At 36.3% G+C, this 18,576-nt stretch overlaps 1 protein-coding gene across 2 annotated transcripts in view; it reads left to right on the forward strand.

Moving 5' to 3' along the window:
* Positions 1–447: 447 nt before the first annotated feature.
* Positions 448–18,576, forward strand: part of LOC113043593 (N-acetyl-beta-glucosaminyl-glycoprotein 4-beta-N-acetylgalactosaminyltransferase 1-like) — a 145,632-nt gene continuing 127,503 nt past the window's right edge. For both annotated transcript variants that reach the window (XM_026203080.1, XM_026203081.1), the window contains exon 1: positions 448–2,364. In XM_026203080.1, coding sequence (XP_026058865.1) covers positions 2,223–2,364 — 142 coding nt within the window. In that variant the 5' untranslated portion in view covers positions 448–2,222. The remainder of the gene's footprint in view (positions 2,365–18,576) is intronic.

Consider the following 18,576-nt stretch of genomic DNA (forward strand, 5'->3'; position numbering starts at 1 on the left):
TGAATGAACTACATAAAAAAATAATTAATTAATCTTTTATATTTTATACATTAATCATTGAAAAATAATAATAATTGTTTAGTGTTGATATCGTCTGTCAAATGATGGAACCGTCAAATCAACAATTAGGTGAGATCATCACAGCAAACGATTAAACTCTTCCAGTAATAATCTCTCGCGCTGGAGCTCCGCCGGTGGTTGGACACCCGTCCTGCCCATAACGGCTCCACCCAAGTTCGGTTGCCCAGCAGCGAATCTCCGAATCCTACTACGGTAACGGCTGAGATCATGAATATTAATTACGTAACGGTGACGTTCGGCCAGTAAGCATGACTGGTTTTCTATTGATAACACCTGCCTCATGAATATTTATGAACCTCGCGCACGGATGCTGAACGTAACGTCAACATGGACTATTTAATTATTCATGAGCTGATCCGGTACCATAGTAGGCTTCGTAACGTCTCTCCGCGGCAGCGTCATGGATGCTCAGTTGAACGCGGGGATCGAGAGTCGATCGCATCGTAGGACTTGAAGCGGAGCTTGTGGGATTTATGAGACTCGTTGCTAAATAGTTCATCAGACTAAAGGCGTGACAACACCCGCGCGCAGAGACTGACGCATCGGTGAAACAAAGCGTTTGTTTCGCAGAGAGCACGAGTGGAATCAAGATGTCACATTCAGCTAACGGTATCTGAGCTCACGGACGCCAATAGAGCATTGTTATTGTTTTTATGCCAACGGTTTTCTGCAGGTTTCATTCGGTTCATGGCGTTTGATTTGAAATCTTGCGAAGAGCGAGTAAGTTGCGCGTGGACTTGGATGATAGCAGGTGCATGATCGCATCCCCTATGAACCGCGAGAGCAATGTGATTCACCCGCGGTTATTCACGACGCATATTAGTGTTTAAATAAGATCTGAAGATAAACCAGCATTTATTTGCTTGCATTGCTTTTCGTTTCTCCATTGCATTGCGATAAAGTACCAGTCTCGTGATGTTCAGATTTACTGTTGCATACTGAATCAATGCCACTCGAATGCGTTTAATTCATTAAATCTAAAACGTCTTGTTTATTTAGATTTTTTTTGTAGATTACTACTGTTTGATTCTAGATATGCTGTAAATATCAAATAGCTATAATTACTGCCTTAAATTTTTAATTGAACTCAAAGTGCTGCCAAAGTCATTAATAACCTGCAGTGATAAGTTCATTGCACTTTTTTTTTTTACCACTTCAAAACTAATTACTCAAAGAAGATGCGTAAAAATCTAAGTTAAATTAATGAAAACAAATTGGAAATGCATAATAAGGATATGCTTTTGTATGATGTGGTTTCATGCTAAATATTGCATTTGTTAATTGAGTGGTTTTATTTAAAATATCATTAAATCATCCCAGAAAGGAGCAGATTCACAATTAAGGTTCTACATTGAGGTTCTACTGTCAGATTATGTTGTTTTGTTAATTAAATGCGAAACCGCAATGTTAAAAAGTTAGACTGGTCATTTGAGCGAAAGCTTTAAATCCAGAGGATGATCCTGTCTGAAGTGGCTGGACTGCTGTCAGAGCGGCTTTCTCAAGATTAACAGCCCGCTGCTCTTTTCTTTGACTGTTTGCCTACAATCAAATCATCTATGGGACTATTCTCCATCTTTACCTGTTTTTAAAACTTGTTTGTGCTAAATGGGAATTAAATGAAGTCCATTTGAGGTCATTAACAGTGACATGGCTTGCAAATCATGTTTGATCCTTCTATAGAGTTAGAATAGTAAGAACCCCGTTGAGGAAATGGCTTGTCTTTAAAGTGAGAAGCAGCTGACTTTTTTCCGCTGCTGTAATGTGACATTGCAACATTTTTTTTTTTTGAAGCGTGCCAAACCGAGAAGCAGCTGACATATTGTAACTATGAGTTTGTGACATAAGCAGTCTTAATTTTAGCAAAACAAGACTGATTCTGCTGCTGTCTGGAGAAATATGACATTGTGATGCTACAAATTTAAGTGCGGCGAACTGAGAAGCAGCTGACACTTTCATTCTGCTGCTGTTGCGAAGATGAGATTGTGATACCGGGGGTTTAGTTGCGGCAAACCGAACCTGATGCTGCTGCTGCAAATATGACATTGTGACATCAGGACTCGTTCTCTGAAGCGCCAGACCAAAGAGCGGCTCACGCTCTCTTTTTAGCTGCTGCTGCTGCTGATGATGCTGCAGCTGCGAAAATGCTGCGATTCCCTGTGAAGAAGATACGAAAGCAGTTCAAACTTCTGCTGCTGCTGGTGCTGCTCACGTTTGCCGTGTGGTTTACATACCTCCACATCAACCAGGGCAAATCCATCAAACTCCACTTCAACTATGGAAAAGGTAAGCTGTGTTTGGTTTTTAGATTTTAGATGATATGAAAATAATAATTTAGGATTATTTATTTAGACTGTTGTAATTATGAAAGGAGTTTATTATTATTATTTTTTTTTTTCTGGTGTAATTTTGGAGCGTTGGGGAGAAATGAAGCTGAGGTTCAGAATGGAAGCAAGATGAATAGGAATTGCTGAATTATCAATTTCATTATTAACTTTAATTAACTAAGGCACCAGCGCTGATACTGAGTTTCAACATCAGCGCCCTGCACATTTTAATTATTGGCCGATGGAAATTGGCATTTTGGGAGTGTAAGATTATAGTATTGTCAGCTCTTTGAATGCATTAGTATTGAATGCCTTGTCATTAGCTGAAATATTGCACTTTGAATTAAATTAAGTTGACATTATATTGGTTTCATTTGAAGGTGTTTAAATTATGCAGATATGGACAACATAAGCAGACATGTTCAGATGAGCATTATTCTGATAAAACGAATTCAGAGGAACTACATTCTCGGCTTTATGATTAAGCAGAAGTGTGTTTGCAGAAGCCATGTGCTTGTGAGAATCCTCTTTACCTCTGCAAAACAGATTCAAACACACACACACACACACACGTGTGTCAACAGGATTAGCAGTTTCCTCTTGTGGTGGATGAGGAGATGCCGCTCACATTCTGAAGCACTTTGAGTGTCTAGAAAAGCGCTATATAAATGCAACAAATTGTTATTATTAGAAAACATATCCCAATGAAGATTTTGCATCAATTCTGTTGGTCTTGTTAATTTGCAGTGTTGACCAACTGAAAGCTGCTTGATTTGAAACCATTTGAGTCTTACCAAAGCTGCCAAATTTACCAAAATGTTACGTAAAAAAAAAACAAAAAAAACATCAGCAACAGGTCTATATATTGGCCACATTTACCATTGTTCCCTGTATTTGCTGCAGCCAAAATTCAGTATTTTCAATAAAAATCCATGTGATGGTAATTTCGCTTGTGGGGGAAACATTTCCCTGAGCAGATTTAGCTAAATTTTCAATTGTTCCCATGTTCCCAATTTGGTGTGTTGACCAACAGACAACTATGCTTTATACATTGCTACACTATTGACAATATCCAATAGGTTTATTCAGTGAAATTTTCCTAATTTGACAGCACCTTAAAGCTTATATTAAAAGCGTTAGTCTGCTAACACAGTGTCTGACCCCTAGAGCCCATCTGACAACAACTTTTTTGTGTCCGACACTAGAAGAGGATCTCCTTTCTCATTAACAGCTGCTAAAAGCTGTGTGTGGTTTGGCATCTCTCCCTTGCTGCCCCAAACTGACCTCAATCATAACCCAGGAACTTCAGCCTCTGTCTGACCGCTCCAGTCTTTGAGTGGGCCACCAAATCAGTCCTCTCGCCAAGGAGAAGAGCACTGGAAGCACTCAAGTGAGAAAAGGCTGTGCAAATCCTGCATTAGCACAAAGAAGAATATGTCTGGAAAATAACGTGGCGGCGCACCAAGCCATCTACGGTGAAATTAAAAAGTCTGTGGGGCTCGCCGAGTGACGTTACTGACATTTTAATCAGAGATGTTGGCTGTGCGTGTTTGCACAAATAGGCTGATTTATTTTCGCCCGAGACTCACAGTGGTCACCTTATTCCCAATTACAGGCTCCGTAGGGCTGGGTCAAGATGTAGCCGTGCACCAGCTGTGATAGATTGCTGTGAACAAGGGTCTTTTTAAGCAACCAAGTGTGAAGGAATGTGTCGAAGTAGCAGTCGGGTCATTTCTGTTATGCAGTACCTTTTGAACTTGCTTGGGTTGTAATTTGTAGAGGCATTGCTATGAAAGCATATTATTAGACAGAATATATGCTCTGGTCAAGCTCAGACTCTTAAACGTCATTCATTATAACCTATTTACATGATGGCAAGGAAATTAACAGGATGGAAATAAAATGCTAAAGTTAGCCATTGCTCAGTGTGGGATTTTGAGTTGGCTTGCATGAGGTCAGGAAGTTAATTACAATATATTTTATTACACAAATTTCCGTTGTTGCATCTAACATTTTTATTATTATTATTATTATTATTATTAAGCCAATTTATATTTCCTCATTTCTATTTTTTATTTATTAGTGCTCAAACTGCAATTACTAAAACAACATTTCTAAGGGATTATATACAAATAAATACCAACAATAGATCAGTTCTACATAATTAACACACACACCCACACATCAAATTGAGAATAGTAAAAAAAAAAAAGAAAAAAGAATGGCATAAAGATGGGATAAAAGCCAAAAGTTGTACAAAAAACATAACCTTAACATAAATTGCAAATGACTTTACAGTGACAGATACTATAATTGAATTATAGTCATTGGTACATTAGAAAAGCATCTAAATGCATGAATTTTCTATAAAATATTTAAGGAATTTTAGAGGGTTTTAATTCTTCATAAGGTAAAGAAAGTTCAGACGGTAAATTCAGTAATAAAAAGTGGATAACTGTTACTGAAAAAAAAAAAAAATATATATATATATATATATATATATATATATACATATTTATCTGTCAATCAAAAATTAAATGTAGTATAATATTGTCTGAATCAAATATGTAAGAATCTAGGTGAGGTCAAAATTGTTTGGATGTAGGGCGACCAAAAAACTGAATTTCCCGCCAAAATGCTTTCCCGTAAAAATGATGTCACTTCCTGGGTGATGCTGTCATTAAAGAAACTATGTTTAACTTAAAGGGGTATTACAAAAGACAAAAAGTTTTCAAAGTAAATTTGAGGACAAAGAAACAACATTTGATGACCAATTAAAACAATATTACTGAGAAAACACGGTTTGAATGTTTAAAATATTTCAATCAGAAGAAGAAAAAAATTTGGAAACCAGTAGGCACCTATAGAAGCCCTGTGATACATGGGCAACCTCCTTAAAATAATAAATTTATTTATTTACATTTACTGAATTAAGGGTGCAATTTTTGCATAACTAAAGATACCAGAACACTCCCTAATGTGCCATTGGTCGAAAACAAAAACAAAAACAAAAACAACTTGCCATTGGTTGATTCAGTGTTGCTGAGTCAGGCTGGTCAGGAATCTCAAACAAACAGAGCTGTTTTGATAGCACCACAGTGTTAACGCTGTTTAGGGAAATCAGCCTACTAATGTCTTACTTAAAGATGTCTTTACATTAAAGTGTTTAAACATAAACCATACTGTAGCTTTAATGGTAATAAAAAAAACATTTTGAGTTAAGGAACATGAAGAACTGAATAGTGGAGATGGCCAAAGTACAGTGTTTGTTTACACAAAGGATGTCTTTTTAAAATTAGCTTTTTGCTTTAGGTTGCTATGAATAGAAATCCAAGGGAACTGATCCCGGTTTGGCATCGGTGTTCAACCTCTAACCGGGACCCCTGTGAATGCTGAATGAAAGGGTGTGAGAAATACACACAAATGAACTGAGAAGGAGTGGGTTGAGACTGGCAGGTTGGTTACAGGCACAGAAAGGGCTTTTGGGAAAGGTCATATGATACGGCTGTGTGTGTTTGTGTGAATGGAAAGCTGCCATTTCCCACCATAATCTGGCCGTACTAAAGCATGACGGCTGTTAAGGTCATAAAATCAGAGTTAATTGCGTTGATGTATAATTGATGTGTCATTTTACATTCACTGAAAAGGTACCCTAAAGGTCTTTTGTTACTATGAAAACATGTCTTGCATGCAGCACTCTGTAATTCTTAAAAGGAAAATCTAAAGTTACATTATATTAAAGAATGACTGTTTTATGGCAGTGAATATATTATGTTACACACCTATTTTTACTATGATTAATGACATTAATGGATTCAAACTGCATTCCTGCACAGATTCACAGTATGGTTTTACTGTAATTTCCTTTATATTAACGTTTCTTTTGTTAATAGGGAAATTGAGCATTAATTACTTCACCTGTGGGATGCCTGTTTGCCTTTGTTAATCAATGACGCAGAAACTACTTATTCATTTTTCTTTCTTTAATCTTGGTTACAAGTGCAGTGAAAGTTTTTAGCGAGTTACATGTATTTTGTGTCCTATGACTGTTAGAAATTCACCTTCAGCTTAGAATGGACGCCATCTAAAGTCTTGCTTCTGTCATCATGCTTTGTTTCATTAATGTACATTTGAAGAACTTGCAACAGAATGTTCACAGGACTTCAAACCAACCACACCCACAGAAATATCAAAACGTCTTCTCCCCAGCCATCCTACAACATGCCCTCCAGACCCAATCACCTCACACCTCCTCCAAGCAATCCCTCCTACACTTTTACCAGCACTCACACACCTCATCAACACATCTCTCCTCACAGGCATCTTCCCCACTGCATTCAAGCGGGCTCGGGTAACCCCACTGCTCAAAATACCTACAGTACAGACCAAAAGTTTGGACACACCTTCTCATTCAAAGAGTTTTCTTTATTTTCATGACTATGAAGGCACACTGAAGGCATCAAGGGCTATTTGACCAAGAAGGAGAGTGATGGCGTGCTGCGCCAGATGACCTGGCCCCCACAGTCACCGGACCTGAACCCAATCGAGATGGTTTAGGGGTGAGCTGGACTGCAGACAGAAGGCAAAAGGGCCAACAAGTGCTAAGCATCTCTCGGGGAACTCCTTCAAGACTGTTGGAAGACCATTTCAGGTGACTACCTCTTGAAGCTCATCAAGAGAATGCCAAGAGTGTGCAAAGCAGTAATCAAAGCAAAAGGTGGCTACTTTGAAGAACCAAGAATATTACATATTTTCAGTTGTTCCACACTTTTTTGTTTTGTATATAATTCCACATGTGTTAATTCATAGTTTTGATGCCTTCAGTGTGAATCTACAATTTTCATAGTCATGAAAATAAAGAAAACTCTTTGAATGAGAAGGTGTGTCCAAACTTTTGGTCTATACTGTACATTAAACACTTCTCTTACAGATAGCTACAGACCTGTCTTTCTCCTTCCATTCATGGCGAAAAACCCTCGAAAGAGTTGTTTTCAACCAGATATCATTGTTTCTTTCACAGAACAACAAACTGGACGCTAACCAGTCAAGTTTCAGGAGTGGCCATTCAATGGAGACTGCGCTACTATCGGTCTAGGAAGCCCTGTGGATTGCAAAAGCTGATTCCAAATAATCAGTTCTTATTGTGCTAAATCTATCTGCTGCTTTTGACACTGTAAATCATCAGATCCTCATGTCTGCCCTCTCATCACTGGGCATCACAGGGATTCCACTTCACTGGTTTGAATCCCATCTTACTGATAGGTCTTTTAGGGTGGCTTGGGGAGGGGAGGTATCCAAAGCACATCAACTTTTACTGGGGTTCTTCAGGGATCAGTTCTTGGACCCCTCCTCTTCTCCATATACACATCACTGGGTCCCTTCACACAGGCACATGGATTCCCCTACCATTGCTATGCTGATGACACACAGCTCTATCTTTCATTTTAACCACATGATCCAACGGTAGCTGCACGTATCTCAGGCTGCCTGGCGGACATCTGGGCATTGATGAAAGAATATCACTTACTGCTTACCTGGCAAAGACTAAGCTTCTTGTCTTCCCTGCCACTCCAACTCTACAGTATGATTTCTCCATCCAGCTAGGCTCTTCTACAATTTCCCCATCAACTCGATGACTAGCTGACCTTCAAAGACCGCATTCAAAGACCGCTCGCTCTTGCAGGTTTGCATTGCACAACATTAGAAAGATCAGGCCCTTTCTAACGGAGCATGCGGCACAAATTCTTGTCCAGACCCTTGTCATTTCTAGACTGGACTACTGCAATACTCTTCTGGCTGGACTTCCATCAAGCCCAATCAAATCTCTACAAATTATTTAGAAAGCAGCGGCACAATTTGTCTACAATGAACCCAAAAGAGCTCATGTTACACCTTTCTTTTTCTCCTTGCACTGGCTACCAGTTGTGGCTCGTATCAAGTTCAAGACAGAATATAGAACAAGCCACAGGCTCTGCATCCACCTACTTCCACTCACTATTACGAATCTACATCCCTTCCAGAAGTCAGAGATCCGCTAGTGAGTGATGCCTCGTGGTACCATAACAGAAAGGCTCAAAATCACTTTCCAGAACATTCTCGTTCACCATTCCTGGCTGGTGGAATGATATTCCCTCCCCTATGTGGAATACTGAATCCCTGACAATTTTCAAGGGGCAGCTGAAAACTCATCTCTTTCGAGATAGCATCACTTTACTAAATGACTGAAATGGCAGGAAGCAACCTGCACATCAATAACCAGCTAAGAAACAAATTTATATTAGTCAACATATTCTAGCTTTTTGATGAAAATATTTACAGTAGATGTAATACCCTTTGTAACCATTAACATTTTCATAAGTAACTGTAATTTAATTGCACATTTTTTTCTCAGTAGCAACACTAATATTTTTAGTGAAGTGGTATGGCTTTTTTATGACTAGTATGACTTATAGGACTATTTAAAATAAGGGATGCACCAAAATAAAAATTCTTGACCGAAGCCGAACAAAATGAAACATCAGGCCAAATACCGGACAAGGTTTTCAAGTTTTTCCCTCATGAATTTTCACCATTGCATGAATTAAAAAGCCAAAATGTGCTTTTTTTTACTGTTTTGTCCTGCTTTTCAAATAAAACATAAATTACAAAACAACAATAAAAAAATATTTACTAAATATGGCCATTTTTGAGACCTCCTTCTTGAATCAGCCGTGTGTTTTTTTTTACTGTACAAATAAATGCAGCCTTGCTGAACAGAAGAGAATTTTTTAAAACATTATAAAATATTAAAGATCTCAATTTGAACATAATGTGTGAATGTAAAAAAAAAAGCTGTTGTATGGTAATTATTATTTTCATTATTATTGTCTTTTTAATTTTATTCTACAGAACAACGGTGAAATTACAATACTAACATTTATGACTGTTGATGGAGTCGTCGCTTTTTCTCAGCTTTGATTTTGGCAGAAACCCGTAGGAAGAAATGTATAAATGATGACGAGTAACATTGTGTTTTAGCGCAGATTTTCCTCATGCTTTGGACTTTGGACTGTGTATTAGAAAACATAAAGTTCTGTAGTTTATTTGCTAATTCTTTAAGACCATTTTCAGTAGATATTATACGGTCTTTTTGCTTTTTTTTGTTGTTGCTGTTTTCGGGAACATTCTTTGCATCCCTATTGAAAATAGTGATGTATTTCATCCCAAGACTATTACATGTGTGGAGACAGAAGACATCAACATTGATTCCTAGCTTATACAAGACTTATCAGCTCAAAGATATTTGAACCTCAATTGACTTTCATTTTATGGACAAAACATTCTCCAAAATATCATCTTTTGAAGATATTTTGTCACAATGCATTAAAGCACAAGGCTTGCTTGGCTTTATCAGTGACACATGGGCATTCTTCCTGTCTCACACTCATAGTGTTTCATATTTCAGTGTCCTGGCTGAGAGATGCTTCACATTGAAGTTGGTGTTGCTTTACTGTAAGTGATCCATCTGGTAAAGCTGGATTACAATCGATCATCAAAGGCCTGAAGCTGCTTGAGTGGGCTTTTATTGTGGTTGTGTGTGCAAAGGTCACCTTAACAGTTTGCTCTCTGCACCCACGTTGGCAAGCGATGACAAGAAAAAAGGAAGTGATGTGATCAGTCAATCACACTCAGCGGTGAGCTGTTCCAGTATGTGCTTTGTCATACTGGTACCAAGCAAAGATTTGGTTACGAATTGAGCAGGAACAAGGTTGCATTCACTGTACAGGTGGAAATTAAATGTCTACCCCTGTCCCAAATGCTGTACTTGTGGACTTGTGGTCTACAAATGTATAAAAAAATTATTTTCATCAATGTGAATGACAGTGATTTGGATGCATCTCTTATATGAAATGTGATATATTTGTAATTTAATTTTAATGTTTGTAACATAGAGACCTGGAGATCATCCTGACTGTATCAGGTTCAATACATTTCTTAAAATATCAGATAATTTGACCTTTTTATGACATAAGGTTATTTCAGTTAAAATGTGTAAACTGTATTGTAAATAGTACAATAGTAAATAGTACAACAGTCAAGAATCTTTACAATAAGGTTCCATTTGTCATCTATATTTAATGTATTTACTAACTTTACCAATGAGCAATATATTTTTTACAGTATTTAATAATCTTTCTTAACATTAGTTCATAAAATACAACTGTTTATTGATAACATTAATAATTTTATGTAAAATTTTAAAATCAACATTAGCTAAGATTACTAAATTTGTACAAAACATTTTTATTGTTAGTTTGTTACTTAATGCCGTTACCTAATGTTAACAAATGGAATTTTACTGTTAAGTGTTACTGAAATTTCTCGCCACCACACAAATACAAAGATTACAAGATTTTTGCATTTGTTCATCTTGTAACTCTCATTTGTAATTGACACCGATTTAAATGTAAAGCATCAAAGCTCTGTTAGGCTCCTAAAAAAACCCTCTAATTTTTACAGTCCATAGTCGAAAGTAGAAAACCATGTGTATTAAACATATAATACTTCCATTTCTTACGGCCTCGTTTTCATTTGCCTTAAATGGAATATGTGGTTTGGTCTGAGGTCTACAGGGCCAGCCTTTATCTTCAGAGTTTCAGTCCTTCTTTGAATGCAGTCAAACTGATTCTGAACTGTTCCTAGTGATGTGTATGTAGATCTGCTGACTGGGAAAAAAAAGGTTTCAGTAGCATTTGGGGTTTATTCTACAGTAGAATCAGATTTTTCAAAATTAGATGCACTTGGTAATTTAAATTGGACTAATTTGCCTTGGTTTTAATGTGACTCTGCAGAGCAAACAACGGGACATCATCATTTTAATGTGCCTGTAGCAGGTGGGATTCTTTCCAGTGTATCATAGCCAACATAAATCCAGCGGGATGTTGGAAAATGCACTGGAAAACCAGTGGAAATTAAAAATGACTCATCAGTACTTCTTCCATTTCCTGGAGGTTCAAGGCACCAGATTAGTGTGTTTGTGTTTTGGATAGTAGCTTGCAAATGGCAGTCTTATCATACCAGAAAATGTGATTGGCAGACAAATCCATGATTTTAGAGGTGCTACTAACATGAAAATGAACATTTGAATCAGATCGGACTTGTTTAGTCAGACTGAACGCTAAGTATCCTTCTTTTTTTGAACATCTGACACCCCCCATAAATGGCATCATTTAGATGTATTTACACCGCAATTACAATTTCATAACAAAGATTGTTTAAAAAAATATATATTTAGAATATTGAAATGTTGTCTTAATTATTGTCTGAATTGGTGATTTTTTTATTCAACGAATTTGTGCGAACAGCTGAGTCATTCAAAAATAAAGCAAGTGACTGTCTGTATGACCGAATTAATGGATCATTGATTTGTTTAAAATGCTGATTCATTTAGAAACGACACACTACTGTCCGGGGGGTGGGGGGTTGGCTATACTTTGTTTATTGAGTTTTTCTTTTTCACCCACGAACATAAGGATACTGATAAATGCAGGGCACAAGACTGGCTTTCTCCGTCTTGTTTGAAGCTCCTATAACGAGAGAAAATACTGTCAGGTTCAACAGTATGATGAATAAATATTAATGGTAAAACTCTACAATAATATGTCATTTATTAACATTAATGTAACATGAATGAACAATGAACAATACATTTATTACTCAATTTATTAATCTTTGTTAACTTTAATAAAAATAGAGTCATTCATTGTTCATGTTTGTTCACAGTGCATTAATGTTTAAAAACACAGCTTGTGATTTTAATAATTCATAAGTTTCAAATGCTGAAATTAATGAACTAAGATTAATATATTCTGTGGAAATGTTGTTCAAACGTGGTACTTATTAAAATAATCATCCGTTACTTCAATATAAGAACACAGAAAACTGCTGTTAACAGATCAATATAACGTTTCCCATTCTATGACTAGTAAAATAAACGCTGCTGAACACGGCTCTCCTCGGAGTAGCTGCGAGCGCTGAGTCTTCTTCTTGTGTGACAGGTGTCAGCGTTAAGGCACAATACTGCCACCTGGGATCTCAACCAGGTACTGGCGCTGGAGTATTTACATGTGGTGTTATCATAAGAGAGCTGTTAATCACTTATTCAACTAATGCTTCATTACTTAACTTTTTTAAGGCAACGAGTTACCTCAGTTTTTTTAACTTATCCGGGTTTATAGTGATTTTAGATATTGCGGTTATTGCTAATACCAGTATATCGTCACACAGTAAATTAACACGATATCGATAATTGTTGCTTTGAAAATCACGGTTATCATCAATACCGGTATATCGCGACACCCCTAGTTTGAAACTGTTTTCATTGCCAAAACAGAGATAATAATGTGACTAATACTAATATTGAACTGTTCAAAAAAATCTCATTTGCAATCGTGCTGATATTTGAGAAAAAACAGGGTGCTTGCCTACTGTGTAATATTGGTTAACCATCTCATCTAGAAATATAAGACAAAAACTACATTTTTGGTCAAGTTTATTGAATTTTGGGGTCCTTCAGCTATACCACATCACACATCGAAAGTCTGGATTCTGAAGGCTTGTTTTTGGCAAAGTAAGTTACAAACTGGATACTGTCAGCTTCCATGTTATTTAAACAACAGTTCTAAAACAATAGTCTATGCTTTTATTGCACATACCTACTTTAAAAGCTCCATTTATTGCCTTGAAGAAAGCATTTCTGAATTTCTCCTTTCTTTGTTAAATGGAAGACACAAAGTTATACAGGTAAGAGAATGGCATTAGGATGAATGAAGGATGGATTTTCATTTTTGACAGAACATCTCTTGTATCAAGAGCATCTAAAAGGAAACTCCAGCCTTCTTCTGAAGTCTTTACTCATTAACCGCTGTCAGTCGTAGGTCAGCATGGACTTGATATCCACCCGGAAGCTTCTGCAGTGTGTTTTGTAGACCAGCACTCAAGGTGCTTTCATTGTTTTTTTTGTATTCTGCCCAGTTGAGATTAAGTGCCCTCAGGCTAACAGAACAAACGTTCTCATCTCTGCCGGGAGCAAACCGACACCACCCTGGTCTGAAACTTACACTTGGGAGCACAAGCACAAGAGAGGATCGAGTCATAAAAGGACACTTTAAATGACTGGTTAATGTTTGGCCAGCCCCAGGTGTCTCAGGAGTGGCTCCGAATACGTTAGCCGGATGAAATCACAGTCAGAAGCGGTTAATCTACAGCGTGCGAAGCCTCGGGGAATGATGTTTTACATACAAAGTCTCCACAGGTGCTGTGTGCTTAGAAAAGTGTTTAGGGATTTGCGTTCAAAGCAAAGGCTGTTTTTGTCCACCTGCTCCATGGTTACAAATCCACACATTTGACTGTGTGTTTATTTGTCATTTGGTAGAGTCATCAAGCCCTTTGGAGTGTGTTTGTTGGTAAATATTAGAATGCATAATTACATTTGTATTGTTGTTGTTAGTGCTGGGAAATGATTCATTGTGATCAATCACATCCAAAATAAAAGTTTTTGGATGATAAATATATATGTGTGTGTACTGTGTATGTTTATTTTGTATACACAGCCATGCATGTATATATTTAAGAAAAAATTGTTTTTATGTATTAATAAATATATTTATATATAATATAAATTATATTCATTTAAATATATACATATTTTCAAATATATTGTATATATAATGTAGAGCTGCAACTAACGATTATTTTTTCTGTCGACTAATCTAATGATTATTTTTTCAATTAGTCGACTAATCTAACGATTATTTTTATTCCAATAAATAATTAATCTAATGTTCTTTTTTTATTAGTTAATAAATCCTTTAGATAACTTTACAAAAAAATATAAGTACAACTTCTAATATAATATTTCAACCTTTATTCATTTTCAACCTATGTGGTTGAAGTTTTTACAGTATAAAATATATTTTTTTAAATATTAAAATTATATTTTAAAATTATTTTACTATGGTAAATATGAGCTTATGATAGCGTTTATAATTAAACCACAGTAGCCATAAATTTACATGTCTGAGACGTCATGAAATGTTCTTTAGCCTCACAAACCATAAAGTGTAGTCAGGGTTCTGCTATGGTTTAGCATGGTCTCCAGAGATCTGGAGCTGATTCGGGGTAGCTCGGTGGTTTGTGACTCACTACGTTTACATGCAGCCAATGACCCGTTCAAAACCGGGATATTAGCAATAACCCAGTCGCGCACGGCCATGTAAACAAAGGCAAAAACTCGGATATGCTCATATCCCGGTTTTTAAAAAACGGGATATTATACCTGGGGTACCCCTTTTCTAACCCGAATATTTGGTCTTGTAAACGCGTTTCGGCATATCCCCATCTAAATGTGTGTTCTGCGCATGTTCTATTCGCAAGGAATCTTGGTCTTTTGAGTCTTTGGATACAGAAGGAGAATCGGAAATGACGCATATTGCGTCTTACGTCCAGACGCTAACCGTGCGTCGCCGTTTACATCGGGATATTGGCGACTGATTACACATTCCATGTATACAGGAGTAACTCTCTCTGCTCACGCATGTAAACGGGTTATCCTGAATGTTTCAGAAACCCAAATAGTGACCTTAACCTGACCATAACCCGAATTTTAACAGCTTGTAAACGTAGTCACTGTTGTCTCGCGGCGCGCTGTCTTTTAAGGGGCCATTCACATATTACGTATGCGCGCTCAAGTTCGTTATTCCCAATGTAGACGCGCGATAAGCGCGCTCATAATGGAAGTGACGCGGTCACGATGCGCTCGTTTTTTCCAGGCACGTCCGCACCGCATCGAGTTAAAAACATCTCAACTTTTCAGAATACTGCAAGCGCAAGAATATCAGACCTGAAGCAGGAAGTTGGTCACCAGATCACGGGGTAACCAGTTAAACCGTGACACCGGAGAGCGCCAAGATGTTTTCCTCTGAGGAGCTCGCGCATCGCAGTTGTGCTGCTGTGGTTCACCATGTCGGTTTTGCAAAGGGAACAAAAGGCCATTTTATTTGGCTTCTGTTTAAAGTATTCCCATACTTTTGATGACAGTGGTCTCTGTTTTTGTGATAGAATGCAACTTTCTCCATTCCCTGTATGCCATTACGCGAGATGTAAACAAACAGTGTGACGCGACGACGCATTTCACGCACGTCAACGTATTTTTGACGAGTCGTGGCAGCACTAATATAATGTATATTGTATGTTGTGTCTTTATAGATACATTATAGTGTCTTAATAGACACACAAACAATTTATTTTAATTTTTATGTGATTTATCGTGATTAATCATTGCCCAGCATTAATAGTCATATTTTACAATTTTTTTTTTTTTTTTTTTAGGTTTTTAAAATAAATATTTTATGCTTTTATTCGATGCTACATGTATTTGATTTGATAAATGCAGCATTGCATAAAATTGTGAAAAATTATTCCAATTTAAAATAACTCCTATGTTAAAATGTAGGAGATGTAATTTCAGCATCACTCAGAAATCATTCTACTGATTTGCTACTCAGTTATTATTTATGTTGGTACTCAACTGTTATTTTTCTGCTTAATATCTTGTTGAAGTCATAATACTTTTTTCAGGATTGTTTGACTAATAGAGGACTCAAAAGAACAATAAGTACATACACATCTCTTGCAGTGATAGTGATTTTTTTGTGATTTGATCATTCTCATTTTCTTTTGCATGCCTCCCTCAAGTAATCTAGTCAAATTTGCATCTGCCGTGGGGATATTTTCCAGCGTTTCTCATCTAGCCTGTTAGAAAGTGTTGTAGCTCTCTTGTCTCTGAGCTCAGTTCCCTGTGAAGTGCTCTTGTTAGGGTTTGATTAGGGGAGGCTGGATGTAAATCAGCATGTAAAGGTGACTTATAACAGTCATCTCAGATCTGAGATCGCAGAACCACCTCCTGCAGTCTGATGGGTTCTGCTCAGAGTCTGTCTGATAGGATCGAAACACTGTGGCTTTTCTTCCTGCTCTGATTCTGCGTTGTGTATTAGTGTGTAGATTATGGGTGAATCTCATGTTCAGGCAGGGTTATTATGGTTAAATCTAAAACCAAAACTTTACAAATATGTTGGTTACTTAACAAAACAATACAATAAAATGAATATTAAAAGTAAGCATTTATTATTTAAGCTAGTTGGTGTAGAAAAAATGTTCTGTCAAAAATTAACTGATTTTAACACTGATTTATATATATATATATCATATCATATATGCATGAAGTGCTTTGGCAGTGGTTTTTTGTGACTTATTTTCACTACTGAATTATGTAAAGTGGGACCTGTGTTGTCATGCTACTTGTTTTCAATCAAATTAAGATCTTCTAGCTGGATTCTTTGCTCCCAGTGTGGCTTTATTGCTTTATTAAGCAGCAGATTTGGTTTTGAAGACTTTGTTATTCGACTCCGTCGGTATCTGCAAAATATGCCCTCAGTGAAGAGTATATTTGTTTGATACTAACAGCCCAATCTCATTCTGTTGACTAATTAGGCAGTTAGCAACTGTCAGTGTGCAACGCTAGATTCATCTTTCCCGTGGTATTTTATTTCCATCTTGTTTGTCTGACAGGCGTTTCATAGCAAACACACTGTAGATGTAAACTGTTGGCATCATTTATAAGGGATTCACTTTTCAATATACCACTTTACCACAAAAACTGAAAACAACAACAACAGTGTTCTCTTCTTTAATTTGAGCTCTGCTTTTTGGCGTCTGGGATTGTTTATGTGTCATAGGTGCTGAAATATATTTTAAATGAATATGTCTGTAGTAAGCTAAGCTATGCAAACGGGTCTGGAGCTGATTTTCCTGGAAAGCCCACATTGTGAGTCAGCTCAGATCTCCCAGATGACTACAGGAAGTGGTTTGGTGATAAATCAGGCAGGATATATGTTATCTAGAGCTCTCCTGACAGCAGTTTTCACAGCCTTGCCAACAGTGAGAACTTTATAAAAAGATTTTATTTCATTTTTTTGTACTTGAAATAGAAAAACAAGTAGTAGTAGGAGTGGTAATAATAGTAATAGTAGCATGCACTGATATACATAATTGTTTATTATGCTTATCGTTGTTACTTTTTTTAACAGGGAATTTTTACAAGAAAAAAAAAAAAATTATATATATATATATATATATATATATATATATATATATATATATATATATATATATATATATTTATTTATTTATTTATTTTATTTTTTTGACAGGAAAAATAAACACAAAAATAATTGTACCAGTATTTTCATGCAGAAGTAGTGTTTTATGTAACATAGTTTCCCCCATATGATAAAGTTAATAAAAATGTTCATAAATCGCTTAGTTTAGTCTGGTTACATTTAATTTTTCACAATATACATTATACAAAAGTCAATTAACAAAACGTAAGCTACTTCTCGAAGTTGTAAATGAAGCCGATTATAAGAATTAATTTTTAACGAGAGATACAATTTCATTTCACGCACACAAAATAAATTTTTTCTTGCATATCATGTGCAGGGCTCAGTAGTTTCTTATTATTTTAGAGTAAAAATTGTTTCTACATTCAATTTTCTTCGATGTCGTGTCAACAAAACTTATTTTAAAGTTAAAAACAAAGATTGTTGGAGTACGTTTTACAAGAAAATACCGTTTCAGTCTTCATTCCTCAAATTTTCATTAGCGCTATCTATTTCTACACCATTTTTCAATGTACAGTAAACTTTTATTTAAATTTAATTTTTTTTTCGAAGTAGTAAGCAAAACAGCGATTATTGGAATGTTTTACAAGAAAATGCTGTAATTCTCCAAATCTGTTCTGATGAAGAAACAAACCCGAGGACAAGTACATTTTAAACATATGTTCATCTTTAATTGAACTATTGCTTTAAACCCCTACTATAATGTAGACTTCACTGTTTAAGCAATATATCTGCAGTGATTCATGTTGCAAATATGAGAATTAGATTGGTATCGAAAACTTGAAAACAAAAAAAAGATCCACACCAATATGATTAATCTCATTTTGAACATCCTGACAGATAACCAGCATCTAAGCACTCATTACTTGGTAATGATGACAACAAATGAAATAACAGAGTCAGCACCACAACCAAGGTTTGATGTCTTCTCATACAAAAACAGAGATTACCGC

The sequence above is a fragment of the Carassius auratus genome, chromosome 25 (assembly GCF_003368295.1).
Source record: "Carassius auratus strain Wakin chromosome 25, ASM336829v1, whole genome shotgun sequence".
Classification (NCBI taxonomy): domain Eukaryota; kingdom Metazoa; phylum Chordata; class Actinopteri; order Cypriniformes; family Cyprinidae; genus Carassius; species Carassius auratus.